The sequence below is a fragment of the Balaenoptera acutorostrata genome, chromosome 8, assembly GCF_949987535.1.
Source record: "Balaenoptera acutorostrata chromosome 8, mBalAcu1.1, whole genome shotgun sequence".
Lineage (NCBI taxonomy): Eukaryota > Metazoa > Chordata > Mammalia > Artiodactyla > Balaenopteridae > Balaenoptera > Balaenoptera acutorostrata.
Window position 1 is genome coordinate 61,812,487 of NC_080071.1, and position 21,740 is coordinate 61,834,226.

Sequence of the window (21,740 nt, forward strand, 5' to 3'; positions counted from 1 at the left end):
CACACAGAAACGAAGACCCAACACAGCCATAAATAAATAAAATAAATAAAATAGTGAAAAAAAATAAAATTAAAAAAAAAATAAAATAAATAAATGAAATGGACAAATTCCTTGAAAGATATAAATTATCAAACCTCTCCCAGGAAAAAATAGCCTTAGATATATTTAAAAATTTTGAATTTGTAGTTTAAAAACTTCCCCTAAACAAATATAAAACATATTCATTTTCTCATCTCTCCTTTGTGTTATTATTACCATACATATTAAACCTGTATATGTTTTAAGCCCAGCAGTACAGTTTAATGCAGTTACTGTTTTATGCACTTGTCTTTAAATCAGTTAAGAGAAGAAAAAGCTACGTAATTATGCTTTCCTTTATATTTCCCTGCATATTTACCTACTTACACACTTCATTTCTTGGTGCGCGTTCAGATTACCATCTGGTGCCATTTCCTTTTAAGCCTGAAGGACTTGCTTTAGTATTCCTTGTACGGAAGGTCTATAAGCCACAAATTCTCTTAGTCTTCTGTTATCTGTGGAGATTTTTATTTTGTCTTCATTTTCGACTACTTTTTAAAAAATTGAGATAATATTTTTTGAAAATTGAGATTCACTTAACGTAAAATTGACTATGTTAAAGTGCACAGTTCAGTGGTTTTTTAGTATATTCACAGAGTTGTGCAACATCACCACTGTCTAGTCCAAGAACATTTCCATCACCCCAAAAGGAGATCTTATACCTTTCAACAGTCAGTCCCAATTTTCTCTCCTCACATCCTCTAGCAACCACTAATTGGCTTTCTTTCTCTATGAATTTGCCTATTTTGAACATTTCATGTATTTCATTCAATATGTTGTTTTTTATGTCTGGCTTTTTTCATTCAGTTTAATGTTTCCATCCATTTGTTTTTATGGCTGAATAATATTCCATTATATGGATATACAGTTTTTGTTTATCCGTTCAGCAGTTGATGGACATTTATGTAGTTTCTATTTTTTTTTTTTTTTGGCTATTATGAATAATACTGCCTTGAATATTCATGTATACATTTTTGTATCAACTTATGTTTTCATTTATCTTGGGTATAAAAAAAACTAGGAGTGGATTTGCTGATCATGTGTTAATTCTATGTTTAACCTTTTGAGGAATTGTGAAACTTTTCACAATGACTATACCATTTTACATTCCCTCAGCAATGTATGAAAGTTCTAATTTCTCCAAATCTACCCCAACTTCTACTATTCTCTGTTTTTTTTTTTTAATTTATGGTACCATCCTAGAATGTTAGAGGTGGTATCTTGTGATTTTAATTTGCATTTCCCTAATGACTAATGATGCTGAACATCTTTTTATGTATTTGTTGGCCATTTATATGTCTTTTTTGGAGAAATCTTTATGCAGATCCTTTGCCTATTTTTTAATTGGGTTGTCTTTTAGTTATTGAGTTGTAAGTGTTCTTTACATATTTTAGCAACAAGTCCCTTATTAGATACAGGATTTACAAAAATGTTCTCCCACTGAATTGTTTTTTTTTACTTTCTGTTGGTATCTTTTGATGTATAAAAATTTTTAATTTTGATGAATTTCCTTTCATCTATTTTTTCCTAAGAGTTTTATATTTTATCTCTTATGTTAGGTCTTTAATCCATTTTGAGTTAACTATTGTATGTGGTGTGATGTGTAGGGGTCCATATTAATTCTTTTACATGTGACTCTAGTTGCCCCAGCACCATTGCTTTTTCTTTTGAACATAGTTTTGCCAGATATAGAATTCTTTATTGACAGTTTTTTGCCTTTCAACATTTTGAATATGTCTTTCCACTACCTTCTGGTTTTCACTACCTTTTGTTTTTGATGAGAAATGTGCTATTAACCTTTTTTATTGTGTCCTGTATTGTCATGCTTTTAGGTTATTCTTTTTGTCCGTGGCTTTTAGTACCTTGGCTTTAGGACCATGTATGGTTATCTTTGTGTTTATCTTGCTTGGAGTTCATTGAGCTTCTTGGATGTATAGATTAATTTTTTTCATATTTGAGAAGTTGCCAGCATTATTCTTTCAAATATATTTTGGCCCTTTTTCTCTGTTCTCTCCTTCTGGGTCTCCCTTTGCACATATGTTGTTTTGCTTGATGGTGACCCTTTGAGGTTCTTTCATTCTGCTTGATTCTTTTTTCTTTGTGTTCTTCAGATTGGACAGTTTCTTTTGATCTATCTTCAAGAGCCCTGCTTCTTTCTCCTGCAAGTTCAAATATGCTGTTGAGTCCTTCTGGTGAATTTTTTGTTTAGTTATTTTGCTTTTCAATTTCAGAATTTCTCGTTTGGTTCCTTTTTAAAATATATATATAATTTCTATCTTTGTATTAATAATACTCTATTTGACTAGGCTTTTTTGCCGTAATGCACTTTGGTTCTTTAAACATAGTTTCCTTTAGTTCTTTTCATGTATTTTTATGATAGGTACCTTGAAGTCTTTGTCTACTAAGTTGAACATCTGAGGTCCCCCAGAGACAGTTCTTTTTACTGCTTTTGAGTTAATGGCCCATATTTTCCTGTTTCTTCCTATGTCTCATAATTTTTGTGAAAACCATACATTTTAGATAAATTATAGCCACTTTGGTTTCTAATCTCCTCCCTTGATGCTGGTTGTTGTTGTTGTATTTTTGTTTGTTTAGTGACTTTTCTAGATTAAGTCTGTGGAGTCCATTTTACCTGCAGTGAATGCCACTGATATCTGTACTTACTGGGTTTTTGTTTTGTTTTATTTTTAAAGCCTTGCTTACTAGGGGTTGCCCCTGGGTCAGCATAGCTTAGTGGTCAGCCAGTGATTAGTTTGTTTTTTGTGTTTAAACCCCTTGATCAGTAAGACTGCCACTCTTTGTCAGTGGATCTGTATGTGGTTTAGAGAATGCATTCAAATTTGATGATTTACACATCTGCCCTGACTTTTACTTGTTATGATTATAAAGCCTCACATTCAGCCAAGAATGAGTAGCTAAGTCTCAAGTATATAATTTATTCCAGACATCACTTTGTTTAGGTTATAAACAACACATGGCAAATATTTCTCAGAACTTATTTTAATACTATAAATTGACCAGGTTCATGGGACTTCCCTGGTGGCACAGTGGTTAAGAATCCACCTGCCAATGCAGGGGACGCAGGTTCGATCCCTGGTCTGGGAAGATCCCACATGCTGCGGAGCAACTAAGCCCATGTGCCACAACTACTGAGCCTGCGCTCTAGAGCTTGCGATCCATAACTACTGAGCCCGTGTGCCACAACTACTGAAGCCCGCGCGCCTAGAGTCTGTGCTCCACAGCAAGAGAAACCACCGCAATGAGAAGCCCACACACTGCAACGAAGAGTAGCCTCCACTCGCCGCAACTAGAGAAAGCCCATGCACAGCAACGAAGACCCAATGCAGCCATAAATAAATAAATAAATAAATAAATTTATTTTTAAAAAATTGACCAGGTTCAATAATATCCTTTGTTGGCATAAGCAGGTTTTTTGGTTAATATAATTTTAGTAATTTTAAAATATGTCCTTGATTATTTTCAGGGAACTGGGTGGGGTAGTTATCTAGGGAGCTATCTTTGGTTTTGGTAGATTTTTTAGTCAGCCTTTTAATAGGATTTTATTTTCTTTCTTCAAGGACTAGTGAATTCAGTGGATGTCAGTCTCATTCATTTTCAAATGAAAAGCCAAAACTCTTTGTTTCATAGAATAGAAATAACCTTCAGACTATTTACTCTCTCAGGTCACTTATTTCTCTATTTCATCACTGTGAATATTGGAATTTCACTATTTAGGAAAACGTTCTCAGTTTTTTTTTTTAAGCTTAGCTTTAATGGTTGCAATATTCCCAGTTAGGTTGGTGATACTTGTAGAGCTTCTCATCGAAATCCATTGGAAACAAAATTAGATTTAGTCATTGCTATCCTGGAAATGAGGCAAATGTGAAATATCTAGGACCAGAGAGCAGCTGGCTTGAAGGATATACTTGAATAACATTCCATGAGTCATAGGAGTTCTCATTTCTGTACTTTGCAGTTAAAAGTCACCTAGGTCACCAGAAGACTGTCCCTTCCCAGTTATTTCCTCCAAAAAAAAAATTGATAACAGTCCTCCAAATATGAGGTGACTTCACTTTAAGTATGGTGTGGCAATAGTGGCTCCTTGTGTTATCTCCATTTACACTATCAGGGGATGCTATGATGATGATGCTCTAGCTTTTGTTGCTCTTGAAACATCTCATTTTACAGTTTAAGAATCAATCATAATACTTCTAATATTTATGAAACACCACTAATGATACAGTCCTTTATTCACAGATTCATTTATTCCCTGGGTCAATTCATGTCTGCCAAATATAACAAAAAAAACATGACCAGTATTGCTGCATGTTTGAACCATCCTCTACCAGTAGTATTGAAGATTCACTATATTTTGTTTTAACGGGTCATACACAATTGAAATGTAAAACATGTTTTTTGAAACTTAGTTATTGGGTAATAAGTATATTTGGACATATTTAAGTAATTTCATATGCAGTGGAATGGTTTTTGTAGAAAATTCAAGTACTCTTTCTTGGATAGTGATTTTACAGACATGAGATTCGTATTTGAATATGATGTTATTTTCCATTTACACAGAATACATTGTTGGATGTTTTTTGTTTGGTTGGTTTTTGTTTTTACAGTGATGAGAAAGAAGAACAGGATCAAAAAGAAAAATTGGTGTTGTTGGAAGACTGTGAACTCATTACAATAATTGACATAATTCCTGGCAGATTAGAAATCACTACTCAACACATTTACTTCTATGATGGCAGCATTGAAAAAGAGGACGGTGAGGAGTTCTGGGGGAATAATTTCTGTTGTTCAATAGTTAAGTATCCAGTTTATCAATCATTAATGAGAAGAAAGCGATAAGGTGGGACTGTAGAATTGTAGTCTACCATGTAAAAGGAGACATGGAAAGTCAGTATGGAATTAAATTTATTATCAACAATGTACTGAAGGGAATGCTTCCTTTTTATTATCAATGTTTTTAAAAAGGTTTGGCTACAAGGGATTGCTATAAACTTGTTATAAAATACAATTTTACTTTTATTTATATGTACACTTGTTCCTAGAGGCTTTTCACCTAATCCTTTATCTGAAAATAAAAAGATATTTAAATCTAAGCTGCCAACATAAAGAGAAAAGGAAAAATGTTTCTAAGATATAACATTCAGAGTCATTCTCTGTTCCAATGGAAAGGAAGTAGAAAAGCTATAGAATTTTAAAATAGTCTTAAAAGAAACAATTTAAACATCCAATAAATTTAACAAATGGTTTTCATCATACAGAAACTGAATTCCTTTTCCGTAGTGCTACTTTTGTCAGGAACTAGGAGATATTTTCTGCATAGCATGAGTAACTTTTTGTGCTACCCCAGTCACAAGATTGTTTCTGTTTTCAGGAGTAGGCTTTGATTTCAAGTGGCCTCACTCTCAAGTTCGAGAGATTCACCTACGACGGTACAACTTAAGGAGGTCAGCCCTTGAGATTTTTCATGTTGACCAATCCAACTACTTTCTCAATTTCAAAAAAGAGGTATGTAAGATGCTACCTTTCTGGAAGCCCCAGACTGTTAGCTTGAAATTATTTTCCAACTAGTGAGCTGTAATGAAACTTCACAACTCTGCTCTTTCATCGAGTCAAAATATATATTAGAGAAAAAAAAATACATACCTTTGGGACTAAGCAGTATATGCATTTTTGTTGGAACTTATGTGCAGGTGTTTGGAGGATATTTGTTTTCAGTTTTTATATATAGGTAGATAAAGAAGTCAATAGAATATTGAGGGTCAGCTAATAGGTGTCTCACAGTATCCAGTTATGAAATAATATGCAATATATATGATATAACTGGATTTATGAAATTAGGCTGAGTTCAATTCAACAATAGTGGAGCCTGTGTAATCAGGAAGAATAATGGAACATGTCGTTTTTCTAGGAATAGAGTAAGTTCTTAAATAGTGTAAGTGGTTAAGAGATTGCCACTGAAGCAGGTTACCTGGATCCAAGATCATTCCACCACTAGCTCTGTAACCTTTGACCTGTTACTTGCCCGCAGCCTGCCTTCCCTCTGTCATATACTTGAGGTCAGACTTATATCACAGTCTGATAGCTCTCTCCACCTTGCCTACCTTTCTCTCCATTTTCGCTCACTGTCATCTCTCCTAATAAAATCCTGCACTTTCAATTCTGTCTTAGCATTTGCTTCTCAGATGACCTGGATTAGCATAGCCAATAACTAAGTTTCTGTTCATTTGTGAGTTCCAGGTTTATTTGTAGATGATTTGATTCAGACATTTAAAGAGCATTTTTATAAAAAGATAATTTTTTACTATTAATAATAAATTTTCCCCCATAGGAAAATACAATGTATGTGTTTTTTAGAAAGCTATTTTATGTAAGTAAACCAAGCACACTCCTATTGAATACTATACTTTTTTTTTTTTTTGAATACTATACTTTTGTAAATAGTTTTTTGTTTGTTTGTTTGTTTTTAGATCTAGTGGTATGTATTTTGTTCCATTTATTTAATTCATTCTTTTGGTGGATTTGGGGCATAATAAGTTCGATTCTTATTGGTAGATATATAAGATGCTAGAACGGTATACAGGGAGAAATGACAAATATCTCCAGTTGGAAATATAAGTGTAAGGTAGACGTTAGGGTGGTAAATATAGATCTGGAATCAGAGCATATGGGCAACAGATGAAATTATGACAGAAAATAATATCACCTCATGAGCAGAACAGACAAGAAAAGGAGTAGATGATGGTGGAACCCATTGTCAGTTTAAGGAGCAGGTAAAGGAAAAGGAGTTGGTGAGAGACTGAGAAGGATGATCAGAGAGTGATGTAAGACATGGAGAGTAGTGTCCTGGATGATACGTAGGGGAGAGTTTTAGGGGGTGATCAGTAGGGTCTAATGACATGTATCAATAGAATGAAGCCCAAAACAGATCATCAAATTGGAAAATGAGGTCAACTGCACTGAAGCAGTTCATCCAGATTGCTATGACAAAATTACCATAGACTGGATGGCTTAAACAACAAATATTTATTTCTCTTAGTTCTGGACTGAAAGCTGGAAGTTCAAGAGCAGGATGCCAGTGCAGTCAGGTTCTTGGTGAACACCTTCTTCCTGGTTAACAGATGCTGTATCCTTACACGGTGGGCAGAGAGGGAGAAGGAGAGAGAGGATGAGAGAGAGAGAGAAAGAGCTAGCTCTCTGGTCTCTTTTTTTTTTCTTTTTTTTAATTTTTGAATATTATTTTATTTACGTTTTTATACAGCAGGTCCTTATTAGTCATCAATTTTATACACATCAGTGTATACATGTCAATCCCAATCGCCCAATTCATCACACCACCATCCCCACCCCCCCACGGCGTTCCCCCCTTGGTGTCCATACGTTTCTTCTCTACATCCGTGTCTCAATTTCTGCCCTGCAAACCGGTTCATCTGTACCATTTTTCTAGGTTCCACATGTATGCGTTAATATACGATATTTGTTTTTCTCTTTCTGACTTACTTCACTCTGTATGACAGTCTCTAGATCCATCCACGTCTCTACAAATGACCCAATTTCGTTCCTTTTTATGGCTGAGTAATATTCCATTGTATATATGTACCACATCTTCTTTACTTATTCGTCTGTTGATGGGCATTTAGGTTGCTTCCATGAACTGGCTATTGTAAATAGTGCTGCAGTGAACATTGGGGTGCATGGGTCTTTTTGAATTATGGTTTTCTCTGGGTATATGCCCAGTAGTGGGATTGCTGGGTCATATGGTAATTCTATTTTTAGTTTTTTAAGGAACCTCCATACTGTTCTCCATAGTGGCTGTATCAATTTACATTCCCACCAACAGTGCAAGAGGGTTCCCTTTTCTCCACACCCTCTCCAGCATTTGTTGTTTGTAGATTTTCTGATGATGCCCATTCTAACTGGTGTGAGGTGATACCTCATTGTAGTTTTGATTTGCATTTCTCTAATAATTAGTGATGTTGAGCAGCTTTTCATGTGCTTCTTGGCCATCTGTATGTCTTCTTAGGAGAAATGTCTATTTAGGTCTTCTGCCCATTTTTGGATTGGGTTGCTTGTTTTTTTCATATTGAGCTGCATGAGCTGTTTATGTATTTTGGAGATTAATCCTTTGTCCGTTGATTCATTTGCAAATATTTTCTCCCATTCTGAGGGTTGTCTTTTAGTCTTGTTTATGGTTTCCTTTGCTGTGCAAAAGCTTTGAAGTTTCATTAGGTCCCATTTGTTTATTTTTGTTTTTATTTCCATTACTCTAGGAGGTGGATCAAAAAAGATCTTGCTGTGATTTATGTCAAAGAGTGTTCTTCCTATGTTTTCCTTTAAGAGTTTTATAGTGTCTGGTCTTACATTTAGGTCTCGAATCCATTTTGAGTTTATTTTTGTGTATGGTGTTAGGGAGTGTTCTAATTTCATTCTTTTACATGTAGCTGTCCAGTTTTCCCAGCACCACTTATTGAAGAGACTGTCTTTTCTCCATTGTATATCCTTGTCTCCTTTGTCATAGATTAGTTGACCATAGGTGTGTGGGTTTATCTCTGGGCTTTCTATCTTGTTCCATTGATCTCTGTTTCTGTTTTTGTGCCAGTACCATATTGTCTTGATCACTGTAGCTTTGTAGTATAGTCTGAAGTCAGGGAGTCTTATTCCTCCAGCTCTGTTTTTTTTCCCTCAAGACTGCTTTGGCTATTCGGGGTCTTTTGTGTCTCCATACAAATTTTAAGATTTTTTGTTCTAGTTCTGTTAAAAATGCCATTGGTAATTTGATAGGGATTGCATTGAATCTGTAGATTGCTTTGGATAGTATAGTCATTTTCACAATATTGATTCTTCCAGTCCAAGAACATGGTATATCTCTCCATCTGTTGGTATCATCTTTAATTTCTTTCATCAGTGTCTTATAGTTTTCTGCATACAGGTCTTTTGTCTCTTTAGGTAGGTTTATTCCTAGGTATTTTATTCTTTTTGTTGCAGTGGTAAATGAGAGTGTTTCCTTAATTTCTCTTTCAGATTTTTCATCATTAGTGTATAGGAATGCAAGAGATTTCTGTGCATTAATTTTGTATCATGCAGCTTTACCAACCAAATTCATTGATTAGCTCTAGTAGTTCTATGGTGGCATCTTTAGGATTCTCTATGTATGGTATCATGTCACCTGCAAACAGTGACAGTTTTACTTCTTCTTTTCCAATTTGGATTCCTTTTATTTCTTTTTCTTCTCTGATTGCCATGGCTAGGACTTCCAAAACTATGTTGAATAATAGTGGGGAGAGTGGACATCCTTGTCTTGTTCCTGATCTTAGAGGAAATGCTTTCGGTTTTTCACCACTGAGAATGATGTTTGCTGTGGGTTTGTCATATATGGCCTTTATTATGTTGAGGTAGGTTCCCTCTATGCCCACTTTCTGGAGAGTTTTTATCATAAATGGGTGTTGAATTTTGTCAAAAGCTTTTTCTGCATCTGTTGAGATGATCATATGGTTTTTATTCTTCAATTTGTTAATATGGTTTATCACATTGATTGATTTATGTATACTGGAGAATCCTTGCATCCCTGGGATAAATCCCTCTTGATCATGGTGTCTGATCCTTTTAATGTGTTGTTGGATTCTGTTTGCTAGTATTTTGTTGAGGATTTTTGCCTATATATTCATCAGTGATATTGGTCTATAATTTTCTTTTTTTGTGGTATCTTTGTCTGGTTTTGGTATCAGGGTGATAGTGGCCTCATAGAATGAGTTTGGGAGTGTTCCTTCCTCCACAATTTTTTGGAAGAGTTTGAGAAGGATGGATGTCAGCTCTTCTCTAAATGTTTGATAGAATTCACCTGTGAAGCCATCTGGTCCTGGACTTTTGTTTGTTGGAAGCTTTTTAGTCACAGTTTCAATTTCATTACTTGTGATTGGTCTGTTCATATTTTCTGTTTCTTCCTGGTTCAGTCTTGGAAGGTTATACCTTTCTAAGAATTTGTCCATTTCTTCCAGGTTGTCCATTTTATTGTCATAGAGTTGCTTGTAGTAGTCTCTTAGGATGCTTTGTATTTCTGCAGTGTCTCTTGTAACTTCTCCTTTTTCATTTGTAATTTTATTGATTTGAGTCCTCTGCCTCTTTTTCTTGATGAGTCTGGCTAATGATTCATCAATTTGGTTTATCTTCTCAAAGAACCAGCTTTTAGTTTTATTGATCTTTGCTATTGTTTTCTTTGTTTCTATTTCATTTATTTCTTCTCTGATCTTTATGATTTCTTTCCTTCTGCTAACTTTGGGTTTTGTTTGTTCTTCTTTCTCTTGTTCCTTCAGGTGTAAGTTTAGACTGTTTATTTGAGATTTTTCTTGTTTCTTGAGGTAGGCTTGTATAGGTATAAACTTCCCTCTTAAAACTGCTTTTGCTGCATCCCATAGGTTTTGGATCGTCGTGTTTTCATTGTCATTTGTCTCTAGGTACTTTTTGATTTCCTCTTTGATTTCTTCAGTGATCTCTTGGTTATTTAGTAACGTATTGCTTAGCCTCCATGTGTGTCTGTTTTTAACATTTTTTTCCCTGTAATTCATTTCTAACCTCATAGTGTTGTGGTCCAAAAAGATGCTTGATATGATTTCAGTTTTCTTAAATTTACTGAGGCTTGATTTGTGACCCAAGATGTGATCTATCCTGGAGAATGTTCCATGCACACTTGAGAAGAAAGTGTAATCTGCTGTTTCTGGATGGAATGTCCTATAAATATCAATTCAATCTATCTGGTCTATTGTGTCATTTAAAGCTTGTGTTTCCTTATTTATTTTCATTTTGGATGATCTGTCCATTGGTGTAAGTGAGGTGTTAAAGTCCCCCACTATTATTGTGTTACTGTCAATTTCCTCTTTTATAGTTCTTAGCAGTTGCCTTGTGTATTGAGGTGCTCCTTTGTTGGGTGCATATATATTTATAATTGTTATATCTTCTTCTTGGATTGATCCCTTGATCATTATGTAGTGTCCTTCCTTGTCTCTTGTAACATTCTTTATTTTAAAGTCTATTTTATGTGATATGAGTATAGCTACTCCAGCTTTCTTTTGATTTCCATTTGCATGGAATATCTTTTTCCATCCCCTCACTTTCAGTCTGTATGTGTCCCTATGTCTGAAGTGGGTCTCTTGTAGACAGCATATATATGGGTCTTGTTTTTGTATCCATTCTGCAAGCCTGGGTCTTTTGGTAGGAGCATTTAATCTATTCACGTTTAAGGTAATTATCGATATGTATGTTCCTATGACCATTTTCTTAATTGTTTTGGGTTTGTTTTTGTAGGTCCTTTTCTTCTGTTGTGTTTCCCAATTAGAGAAGTTCCTTTAGCATTTGTTGTAGAGCTGGTTTGGTGGTGCTGAAATCTCTTAGCTTTTGCTTATCTGTAAAGCTTTTGATTTCTCCATCAAATCTGAATGAGATCCTTGCTGGGTAGAGTAATCTTGGTGGTAGGTTCTTTCCTTTCATCACTTTAAGTATATCATGCCACTCCCTTCTGGCTTGTAGAGTTTGTGCTGAGGAATCAGCTGTTAACCTTTTGGGAGTTCCCTTGTATGTTATTTGTCATTTTTCCCTTGCTGCTTTCAGTAATTTTTCTTTGTCTTTAATTTTTGCCAGTTTGATTACTGTGTGTCTTAGCGTGTTTCTTTTTTTGTTTTTTTTTTTTTTTTTTAAGTTTTACTTGATTTTATTTATTTATTTATTTATTTTTGGCTGTGTTGGGTCTTCGGTTCGTGCGAGGGCTTTCTCCAGTTGCGGCAAGCGGGGGCCACTCTTCATCGCGGTGCGGGGACCGCTCTTCATCACGGTGCGCGGGCCTTTCTCTATCGCGGCCCCTCCCGTCGCGGGGCACAGGCTCCAAACGCGCAGGCTCAGCAATTGTGGCTCACGGGCCCAGCTGCTCCGTGGCATGTGGGATCTTCCCAGACCAGGGCTCGAACCCGTGTCCCCTGCATTAGCAGGCAGATTCTCAACCACTGCGCCACCAGGGAAGCCCCTTAGCGTGTTTCTCTTTGGGTTTATCCTGTATGGGACTCTCTGCGCTTCCTGGACTTGGGTGGCTATTTCCTTTCCCATGTTAGGGAAGTTTTCGACTATAATCTCTTCAAATATTTTCTCTCGTCCTTTCTCTCTTCTCCTTCTGGGACCCCTATAATGCGAATGTTGTTGCATTTAATGTTGTCCCAGAGGTCTCCTAGGCTGTCTTCATTTCTTTTCATTCTTTTTCTTTTTTCTGTTCTGCAGCAGTGAATTCCACCATTCTGTCTTCCAGGTCACTTATCCGTTCTTCTGCCTCAGTTATTCTGCTATTGATTCTTTGTAGTGTAGCTTTCATTTCAGTTATTGTATTGTTCCTCTCTGTTTGTTTGTTCTTTAATTCGTCTATGTCTTTGTTAAACATTTCTTGCATCTTCTCGATCTTTGCCTCCATTCTTTTTCTGAGGTCCTGGATCATCTTTATTCTATCTATCATTATTCTGAATTCTTTTTCTGGAAGGTTGCCTATCTCCACTTCATTTAGTTGTTTTTCTGGGGTTTTATCTTGTTCCTTCATCTGGTACATAGCCCTCTGCCTTTTAATCTTGTCTATCTTTCTGTGAATGTGGTTTTTGTTCCACAGGCTGCAGGATTATAGGTCTTCTTCTGCTGTCTGCCCTCTGGTGGATGAGGCTATCTCAGAGGCTTGTGCAAGTTCCCTGATGGGAGCGACTGGTGGTGGGTAGAGCTGACTGTTGCTCTGGTGGGCAGAGCTCAGTAAAACTTTAATCTGCTTGACTGCTGATGGGTGTGGCTGGGTTCCCTCCCTGTTGGTTGTTTGGCCTGAGGCAACCCAACACTGGTGCCTACCTGGGCTCTTTGGTGGGGCTAATGGTGGACTCTGAGAGGGCTCACGCCAAGGAGTACTTCCCAGAACTTCTGCTGCCAGTGTCGTTGTCCCCACGGTGAGCCACAGCCACCACCCGCCTCTGCAGGAGACCCTCCAACACTAGCAGGTAGGTCTGGTTCAGTCTCCCCTGAGGTCACTGCTCCTTCCCCTGGGTCCCGATGCGCACACTACTTTGTGTGTGCCCTCCAAGAGTGGAGTCTCTGTTTCTCCCAGTCCTGTCACAGTCCTGCCATCAAATCCCACTAGCCTTCAAAGCCTGATTCTCTAGGAATTCCTCCTCCCGTTGCCGGACCCCCAAGTTGGGAACCTGACGTGGGGCTCAGAACCTTCACTCCAGTGGGTGGACTTCTGTGGTATAAGTGTTCTCCAGTCTGTGAGTCACCCACCCAGCAGTTATGGGATTTGATTTTACTCTGATTACGCCCCTCCTACCATCTCATTGTGGCTTCTCCTTTGTCTTTGGATGTGGGGTATCTTTTTTGGTGAGTTCCAGTGTCTTCCTGTCCATGATTGCCCAGCAGCTAGTTGTGATTCTGGTGTTCTCGCAAGAGGGAGTGAGAGCATGTCCTTCTCCTCCGCCATCTTGGTTCCTAATCTGTAAATAGTTTTAAAAGTGCATTTGTATGTGGTATCTAAACTTCATAACAATGTTCAGATTAGATATGGCAAATTCCATTCCTTTTTTTATAGATGAGGAAACTGAAGTTCAAAGATTAATTTTATTTCTTTACATTTGCATAACCCTGAGTAATTCACAAAACTGTAAGGGTAGAGATTATTATATTTAATATACAAATGAGACTCAGTAAATCAATTGATTTGCCAAGATGATTAGTAAATGACAGAACTAAATTTGAACTAGAAGTGAAGTAGTTTTTTGATTCAATGTCTGAAAATTATTCCATCATATACTATAAAATTCTAAAAAAAATACATGTCATAATTTTGTTAAGCCTTGTAAAATAGAGAAGTTAAAACCATAATCTTCTACTTATGTGAAATGTTCAGAATTGGCAAATCCATAGTGACGGAAAGTAGTTTAATGGTTGTCAGGGGATGGGAGGGAGTGGAAATTGGGGAGTGATGGCTAGTGAGTATGTAGTTTCTTTTGAGGATGATGAAAATGTTCCAGAGTTAGATAATGTGAATGGTTGCACAACTCTGTGAATATTTTTAAAAGACCACTGAATTGTATATTTAAAAGGGTGAATTTTATGGTATATGAATTATATCTCAATAAATCTGTTAATAAAGCCATACTCCTGGTTTGTCTTGATCAATTCTTAAGCCATAAAGTGCTTTTTTTTTTAATAGGTTAGGAACAAAGTATATAGCAGACTGTTGTCCCTTCATTCTCCAAATAGTTATGGAACCAGATCACCACAGGAGTTATTCAAAGCATCAGGATTGACACAGGTAGGAAATTTTATTTAAGTCACTGATTTGGTGTTCATTTTATATCTCAGACTTTTGCTTAGAAGTAAAACTTTTCTTTCAATTATTTTATTTTGATTATGCAACTGCTCTTCTTCCATTCAGATTGATCTTATGAATTATCTTTGAATCTTTCTGTTTCCCTCACACATAACAGTGCCCTGTCTCCAGTTTGCATGTCATTCAGTTCATGGGCATATCTTATAAATTCTTCTTTTTTAATAGTGTTCTTTTTAAAAAGCAGCACACAGGACTTTTTTTCTTAATAATAAAAATAATCCGTGCACAAGAAAAAAAATGGGAAAATAGAAAAGACACCATGGAAAAAAGGCAAAAAAAAAAAAATTCTCCAATCCTTCTATCTGCCAAAGCTAACTGATGCTTTTGTGTATTTTATCCTCACATATATCCCAACATCTCTTGAATTTACACTGTCCAAAGCCAAAGAAAGGCCCTTGTTTTTTGCTCTCTAGGGTTTTAGTAGTCTTCCAGTTAGGTTCTCTTGCCTCCTGGCTCTCTCCTTCCTCCTACATATGTGTTAATCTTTAAATGTCGCTCTTGTTCAAAAGCCATCAGCAATTGTTTCCTATTGTTTATGGAATAAGCTTTATTTAATAGAGTATATTTCCTGCTTTCTGTGGAATAAACTTTATTCATTAAAGTACTGTTTCCTCAGTTTGGCACTCAAGTACAGTTATAATTGGGCTTTCTATAAAATCTGTATACATAGATTCATTTCTCACCATTTCCCATAAATATGTCCTTTGCTTAAGGCACACAGTAAACTTAAAGGTGTGTATTAATCTGTCAGCAAAATGCTTGAGCATGCCTATACTGTGTAGAGTAATTAGTAGTCTAAGTACAGTAAGGTGATTAAAAAAATAATGTTTATGTCTTCCTTTAGAAAATTTTTATATCTGTTATAGCAAAATCCCAAAATCCCTTTGCTCTATAAAAGTAGTTTTCTGAATATAGTTAATATAATGTTTATTTAAAATTTGTAGATCATTTTAGTATGTTGAGATACTGATTTTTTAATATTTACACTTATGAAAATTTCAATTTATGCCAAAAATTTCAAATTTGGGCAGTCCTTCTAGAATTAAAAAGTTTTAAGATATTCAAACAAAATACTTTTTAACTGAAGAAAAGACTTAATTCTTATAGAAGACCTTTTAGATTGTAGTGTAGGAACTTTCTTTTCCTTTTCTAGAGACAAATTTTTAAAAGGAAGTGAATTTAGGAAAAGCATATTGATTTTACCTCCCTGTTAAATATTTTTTAAAGCTTCATTCCTTTATCAAAAAGATGATAGAGATAATGGGAACAAAAGATTATTTTAGTACTGTCAGTAATAGTTACTGATTTCTAAGAGATATAGATTAATTTTGATTTTTTCTTTTTTTGTGCTGTCTAGAAATGGGTAAACAGAGAGATATCAAATTTTGACTACCTCATTCAATTAAATACAATGGCAGGACGAACCTATAATGACCTTGCACAGTATCCTGTGGTGAGTTTTATATAAATCTTGTAAATATGGAATTACCTTTCGGTTTTCTAATACACAAAATATATGTGGATGATATCTAGTTTTTATTTTTAAAAAGATATAAAAACTGATTTTGCCTTTCTGTATATTTCTACCCTGCTATTTTCAAGAAGTATGTAAATATGAAGAGTATTTTAAAAATAAAACCCCTTTTTCTTTCACTTCATTGAAAATATTCCAGTGGAATTACCGGAAATAATGCTTCTGGTTATTGAACTAAAGATGAATAAACATTTGCAACAGGGAAGAAATAAAGACTATCCCTTTTTGTCTTAGATAAGCATTTATATTAGATATGGAGATGGTAGCCTCTCTAAGAAGGAATGTCTAAATTGTAAATTGTGGCTCTTTTAGTTCCCCTGGATTTTACAAGATTATACTTCAGAAGAGTTGGATCTTAATAACCCATCTGTATTTCGAGATCTATCCAAACCAATTGGGGTAGTTAATGATAAAAATGCCAAAGCCATGCGAGAAAAGTAAGTGCTTTTCATCCCTTTTGAAAGATGCCCATAGCTTGTTTGAATTTGTATTGATTTCTGCTATGGCCAACCAAGTGTTACTTTTTTTAAATGCACACTACTTTTGATAATCAGAGTCTCGTAATTCCTTCACTAAGTTTTCTTGAAAATACATCAGTTGTCCTTCAAATATCTTAACTACAGTCTGTGTATTTTCCTTCATTACCAAAGTTAAATTGATATTGTTTAGAATTTCTTTCACCTTGTAATAAGTATGTGCTAAAAGGTAATAGGTTCTTGAAATTTTTCTCCCCAGGTATTTTAGACTTAATAACCTACAAATCTAACATTCCATCTAATATAATATTTTGGTGGATATAAAATTAATAATACTAACCTGTTGTTCACCAATAATGTGAATAAAGCACAGTGAAATGTGTGAAAATTTAGAAAGTGATATTTGAATAAGGAAAGCAAATATTTATAGTTCTATATATTTATGAGCCACCCTGTAAACGTCTCATACTTTTTTTTTTATCCGAAGCCAGCTGCTGACAGTAAAAAATAATCTAATTTTCATTTTCCTTTTTCTCCGTGTGAACTTGTGGATGACTTGTCAGTTATGACTTCTAGTAATAAAGACAAAGAGCAGTTCTGCAAACAAACTTAGTTGTAGATTTATTTGAGGGTTGATGGTACATTATTTCCCCCCCCCCCTTTTTGTTTGCAGATCTTCCCCAGGACTTCTTGCAGTGTTTAATATTTGATGTACTAAATGGAATTTTGCTGTGTATATATTACCCTACTGCCATTAGTCAAACTGTTAACACTATTCCACAGGAAATACTGATCATATAAATTAACTTATTTTATAGATAATCAAAGATACAATTTAATTTAAATTTCAGTAGTATATTTTTTTGCATAGGTACAAATGACTTTGACCCGAAAACTTTCTTTATTCTCCTGAATATTAATGATTTCTATGTAAAAGGAAATTGACCTTAGCTTGATGAACTGATCAGTATTTTGGTTTTAAAATGTCAATGTTTATTGCTTCCAAAAAACTGTTCATTCTTATTTAGATATTATACCCACTAACTCAGATGTCACCATTCAAAACAATTATAGGATCAGAGATAGTTCTTGCAGAATTATTATATATATCCTTTGCTGATAATCTGATTTAGAACTTCTTCAATTCCACCATCGCCTTTTTTTTTCCTTTTTTAAAAAAAAATTATTAGAGTATAGTTGATTTACAATGTTGTATTAGTTTCAGGTATACAGCAAAATGATTCAGTTATACATATACATATATTCTTCTTTTTCAGATTCTTTTCTCATATAGGTTATCACAGAATATTGAGTAGAGTTCCCCGTGCTATACACATCTCCTTCTTTTACCTTTAGATCATTAGACATTCATTTTTACAATTCTTGACTGACCTTCTATATTTTTTTCCATTATCTTGGCCACAAAAGGATGTCTAATTATCACATGCTTACAATAAGCAGAAAAATAGAAACAACCTAAATATCTATAAGTAAATAGTTAAATTGTTGTATATTTGTACATCTACTTGTTATAAATACCGTGTACCTGTTAAAAATAGACTATTCAGTCGTTTTGTAAGATTTTAAAAAATTTTTATTGTCGTGTAGTTGATTTACAATGTTGTTAGTTTCTGCTGTACAGCAAAGTGAATCAATTATACATATTTTGTAAGATATTAATAGAAAATTGTTAGATGAAAAAATAAGTTGTGAACAATATATAATGTATAGTGGTTTTATATTAAAATATATATTTATATTAAAGTATATATTAATTCATAATTCAGGATTGACACATATTCATCAAAATGTTAATATTAATTATCTCTGGGAAGTGCAATTATAATTGATTTTAAATTTCTTCATTTTTGGTAGTTTCTCTCTGGTTTCTAATTTATCTATAGTGAATATGTATTATTGCATAATACAAAAGTGTTCCAAAATCCAATATTAGTGCTATTTTATTGTTCAGAAAAAAGTATTAATAATTTTTTTTTCATTTATTAACATGACATGATGATACAAATACATAGTTTCTTAAAAACTGTGTTTTCAGCAATACAATACAAGCATATGTCCTTCTAAGTTAATTTTACTATTGTGGTTATAAAACTTTAGTTTCTTTTTTTAGATACGAAAATTTTGAGGATCCTATGGGAACTATTGATAAATTTCATTATGGTACTCACTATTCAAATTCTGCCGGGGTTATGCACTATCTTATTCGTACAGAACCATTCACCACCCTCCACATCCAGCTTCAGAGTGGAAGGTATGTTTTGGGTAAATAAGCTATTTTCTTAAGACTGTATGATAGTGTTGAGAACTCTTTGCCTTCATGTCATGTACTGTTATAACAGGGCCTTATCTTTTTTTTCTCCTCTGTTAGGTTTCGATTCATATACTAGCCCCCTAGATAAAAGCAGCCAAACTAGTTTGAGAACAGGTCACTCAAACTGACTTACACAAATGATGTTTAAGGTGAATTCCTTTTTACTGCTATCCAGTAAGATTACAAATTTCCAATAAACACATGATTAACATCGTTAGTCATCAGGGAAATTCAAATCAAAACCAAATTGAGATACCTCTTTCCCCGCATGAGGATGGCTATAATAAAAAAGACAGATAATACCTACTGTTGATGAGTATGTCGAGAAATTGGAATAATTATGTACCGGCAGTGGGAATGTAAAATGATGCAGCCTCTGTGGAAAACAGTCTGGCAGTACTTCAAAAGGTTGAAGATAGAATTACATATTACCCAGCAATTCTACTCCTACGTATATACCCAAGATAACTGAATACATATGTTCATGCAAACACTTGTACACAAATGTACTTAACAGCATTATTTATAATAGCCAAAATATGGAAACAACAAAAATGCCCATCAACTGGTAAAGGAGTTAATAAAATGTGGTATACCCATGCAATAGAATATTATCTGGCATGAGTTAATAAAGGGAATGAAAGATTGATATATGCTACAACATGGATGAACCTTGAAAGCAGTACGCTGAATAAAATAAGCCAGACACAAAATGCCATATATTGTATGATTTACATAAAATGTCTAAAATAGACAAATCCATAGAGACAGAAAGTAGATTAGTAGTTGCTCAGGGGTGGAGGGAGAGTGAATGGAGAGTGACTGCTATTAGATGCAGGGTTTCTTTTTGGAGTGATGAAAATGTTCTAAAATTGATTGTGGTGATGGCTGCACAGCTCTGCATATACTGAAGGCCGTTGAATTGTTCACTTAGAGCGAATTATATGTATGTTAATTATGTATCAGTAAAGCTGTTCTCCCCCACCCAAACAAAAAGATTCTGCCATTAAAGCTGTACCTCTCCTTCAATTTGAATATACCATTATTAGACTTTATTGATGACACAGTCATTGACTATAATTAAATTTAGAGTTCTGCTAAGTTTAGCTCTGCTTCAAAACAAGGTTGCTAGGCATAAAGAGTCATATTAGTCATTAACTGTCACTTAGAAGTCATCATTTATGGAATAAATCCAGGAAAACACTATCAAAGGAGATGAAACAGAAGGGGTTTATGCTGTTTGTGTTTAGCCAGAACAATAAAGTTGCAGCATGACCATGTGAGCTTCTTTCAACTACCGTAGGCCCATGATGGAACTTGAAAATAAAGTTAAAATAAGATAATAGTATATGCAAGTAAAGTATAAAAGCTTTAACTATAGAACTATTTCCCTAACTCACCCTCTGGTTTTTAGCAAAAGAGTTTGTAAAGATACTTATGTATCAAGGATTAACTCAGCAGCATTTCCATAGATCTGTTAACTATGTATATAAATACTATAATACTTAGAGTGATATTTAAACTCTAATTTTAAAATATCCAAATAATGTTTATTCACTTTCTGTAATAAATTTTACTGATTAAAAATTATCTCCACATGCAGGTTTGACTGTGCAGATCGACAGTTCCATTCCATCCCTGCTACCTGGCAGGCTCTCATGGACAATCCATATGATGTGAAGGAACTTATTCCTGAATTCTTCTATTTCCCAGAATTTTTGGAAAATCAAAATCGTAAGAAATAGGAGATTAAAAATTGGACTGAACAGGTCCCAATGGAGAATCCTGAAAAATATCTTTTAGGACATTTTTGTGATGACCTCTAGATTATTTAAGGTTCATTCTGTCATGTATTATTCAGTGACAGGGCTTAAATCATGTTCAGGTACTAGTCTTATCTTCTACGGAAGTGCTACAGTGAATATGATAAATGAGTCAAATTTGAATTGGTAAGAGAATTTATCAGAGTACAGTGTTTACTAGAGAAGCAAAAAATGGCTATATGCTATTTTAGCTATAAATCTCCATGGGTTAAAAGTGTTTGAGTTAGATAAGATGAAGATTTATACCAGGGGTCAGCAAACTATAGGTTCATGGGCCAAACCTGTGGGCAGACCCATGTGTTTATAAATAAAGTTTTATTGGAATACAACTAGCCAATTCATTTACATAAACTGTGGCTGCTTTCACAGTATAATGGCAGATTTGAGTAATTGCAACAGAGACCATAGGGCTCACAAAGCCAAAAATATTTATTCTTTGACCCTTTGTAGAAGTTTGCTGACTCCTTTTACAGCAGAAGACAGGAGGCAAGTTGAAAATAATGACTGGGTATAAGTTACCATAATATTTAAAAAACCATATTATGTTTTTGAAGAAAAGAATCATAGAGTGAAATATGGTCTTTAAAAATGTCCAAATACTTTTTCTATGAGGTAGTTTTAGATTTATTTTAAATACAAATAAGGAAATTGGCAAGGTTCTTACTACTGGTGTTCTTTAGGGAAATTCCAGTGTCAAAGGGCTGTTACAACTTCTTTTTCCTCCCCTAGCACATAATGTTAATGTTTGACCCTTTGCTTGCTCAGTAGAGTTGTTTGTCCTGCTGGTGAAAGCATATCCAGGACTTCATGACCTTCAGTTGTGCACTCTGGGGCAAGTTGTTGGGAGGCAAGGCATCTAATTCTCAGAGTAAGGCAGTTAGAAGTGGTCACCTTCAGAAAATCAGATACAACTGTTGACTAAGTGTGATCCTAGACTCTTAGTCAGCCAGAGGATTGGAGTCTTCTAAAGCAGGGTGTCTGGGATAGTAGGAATGAGCAGATTAAATTTGGATACAGAATTTAAGGTTTGCCTAGCTTGACAGTTACTCACATTCACCACAGCTAGTTGCTGTCTTGTACTACTGTC

The 21,740-nt window shown here is 34.8% G+C and overlaps 1 protein-coding gene across 4 annotated transcripts in view; it reads left to right on the plus strand.

The window, feature by feature from the left end:
• The window catches only part of NBEAL1 (neurobeachin like 1), a 184,373-nt gene that overhangs the window by 130,125 nt on the left and 32,508 nt on the right, over positions 1-21,740 (plus strand). For all 4 annotated transcript variants that reach the window (XM_057551127.1, XM_057551126.1, XM_057551128.1 and 1 more), the window contains exons 36-42: positions 4,704-4,852; positions 5,468-5,601; positions 14,309-14,410; positions 15,846-15,941; positions 16,335-16,459; positions 18,630-18,770; positions 20,434-20,564. In XM_057551127.1, the coding sequence (XP_057407110.1) occupies positions 4,704-4,852; positions 5,468-5,601; positions 14,309-14,410; positions 15,846-15,941; positions 16,335-16,459; positions 18,630-18,770; positions 20,434-20,564 (878 nt within the window). The remainder of the gene's footprint in view (positions 1-4,703; positions 4,853-5,467; positions 5,602-14,308; positions 14,411-15,845; positions 15,942-16,334; positions 16,460-18,629; positions 18,771-20,433; positions 20,565-21,740) is intronic.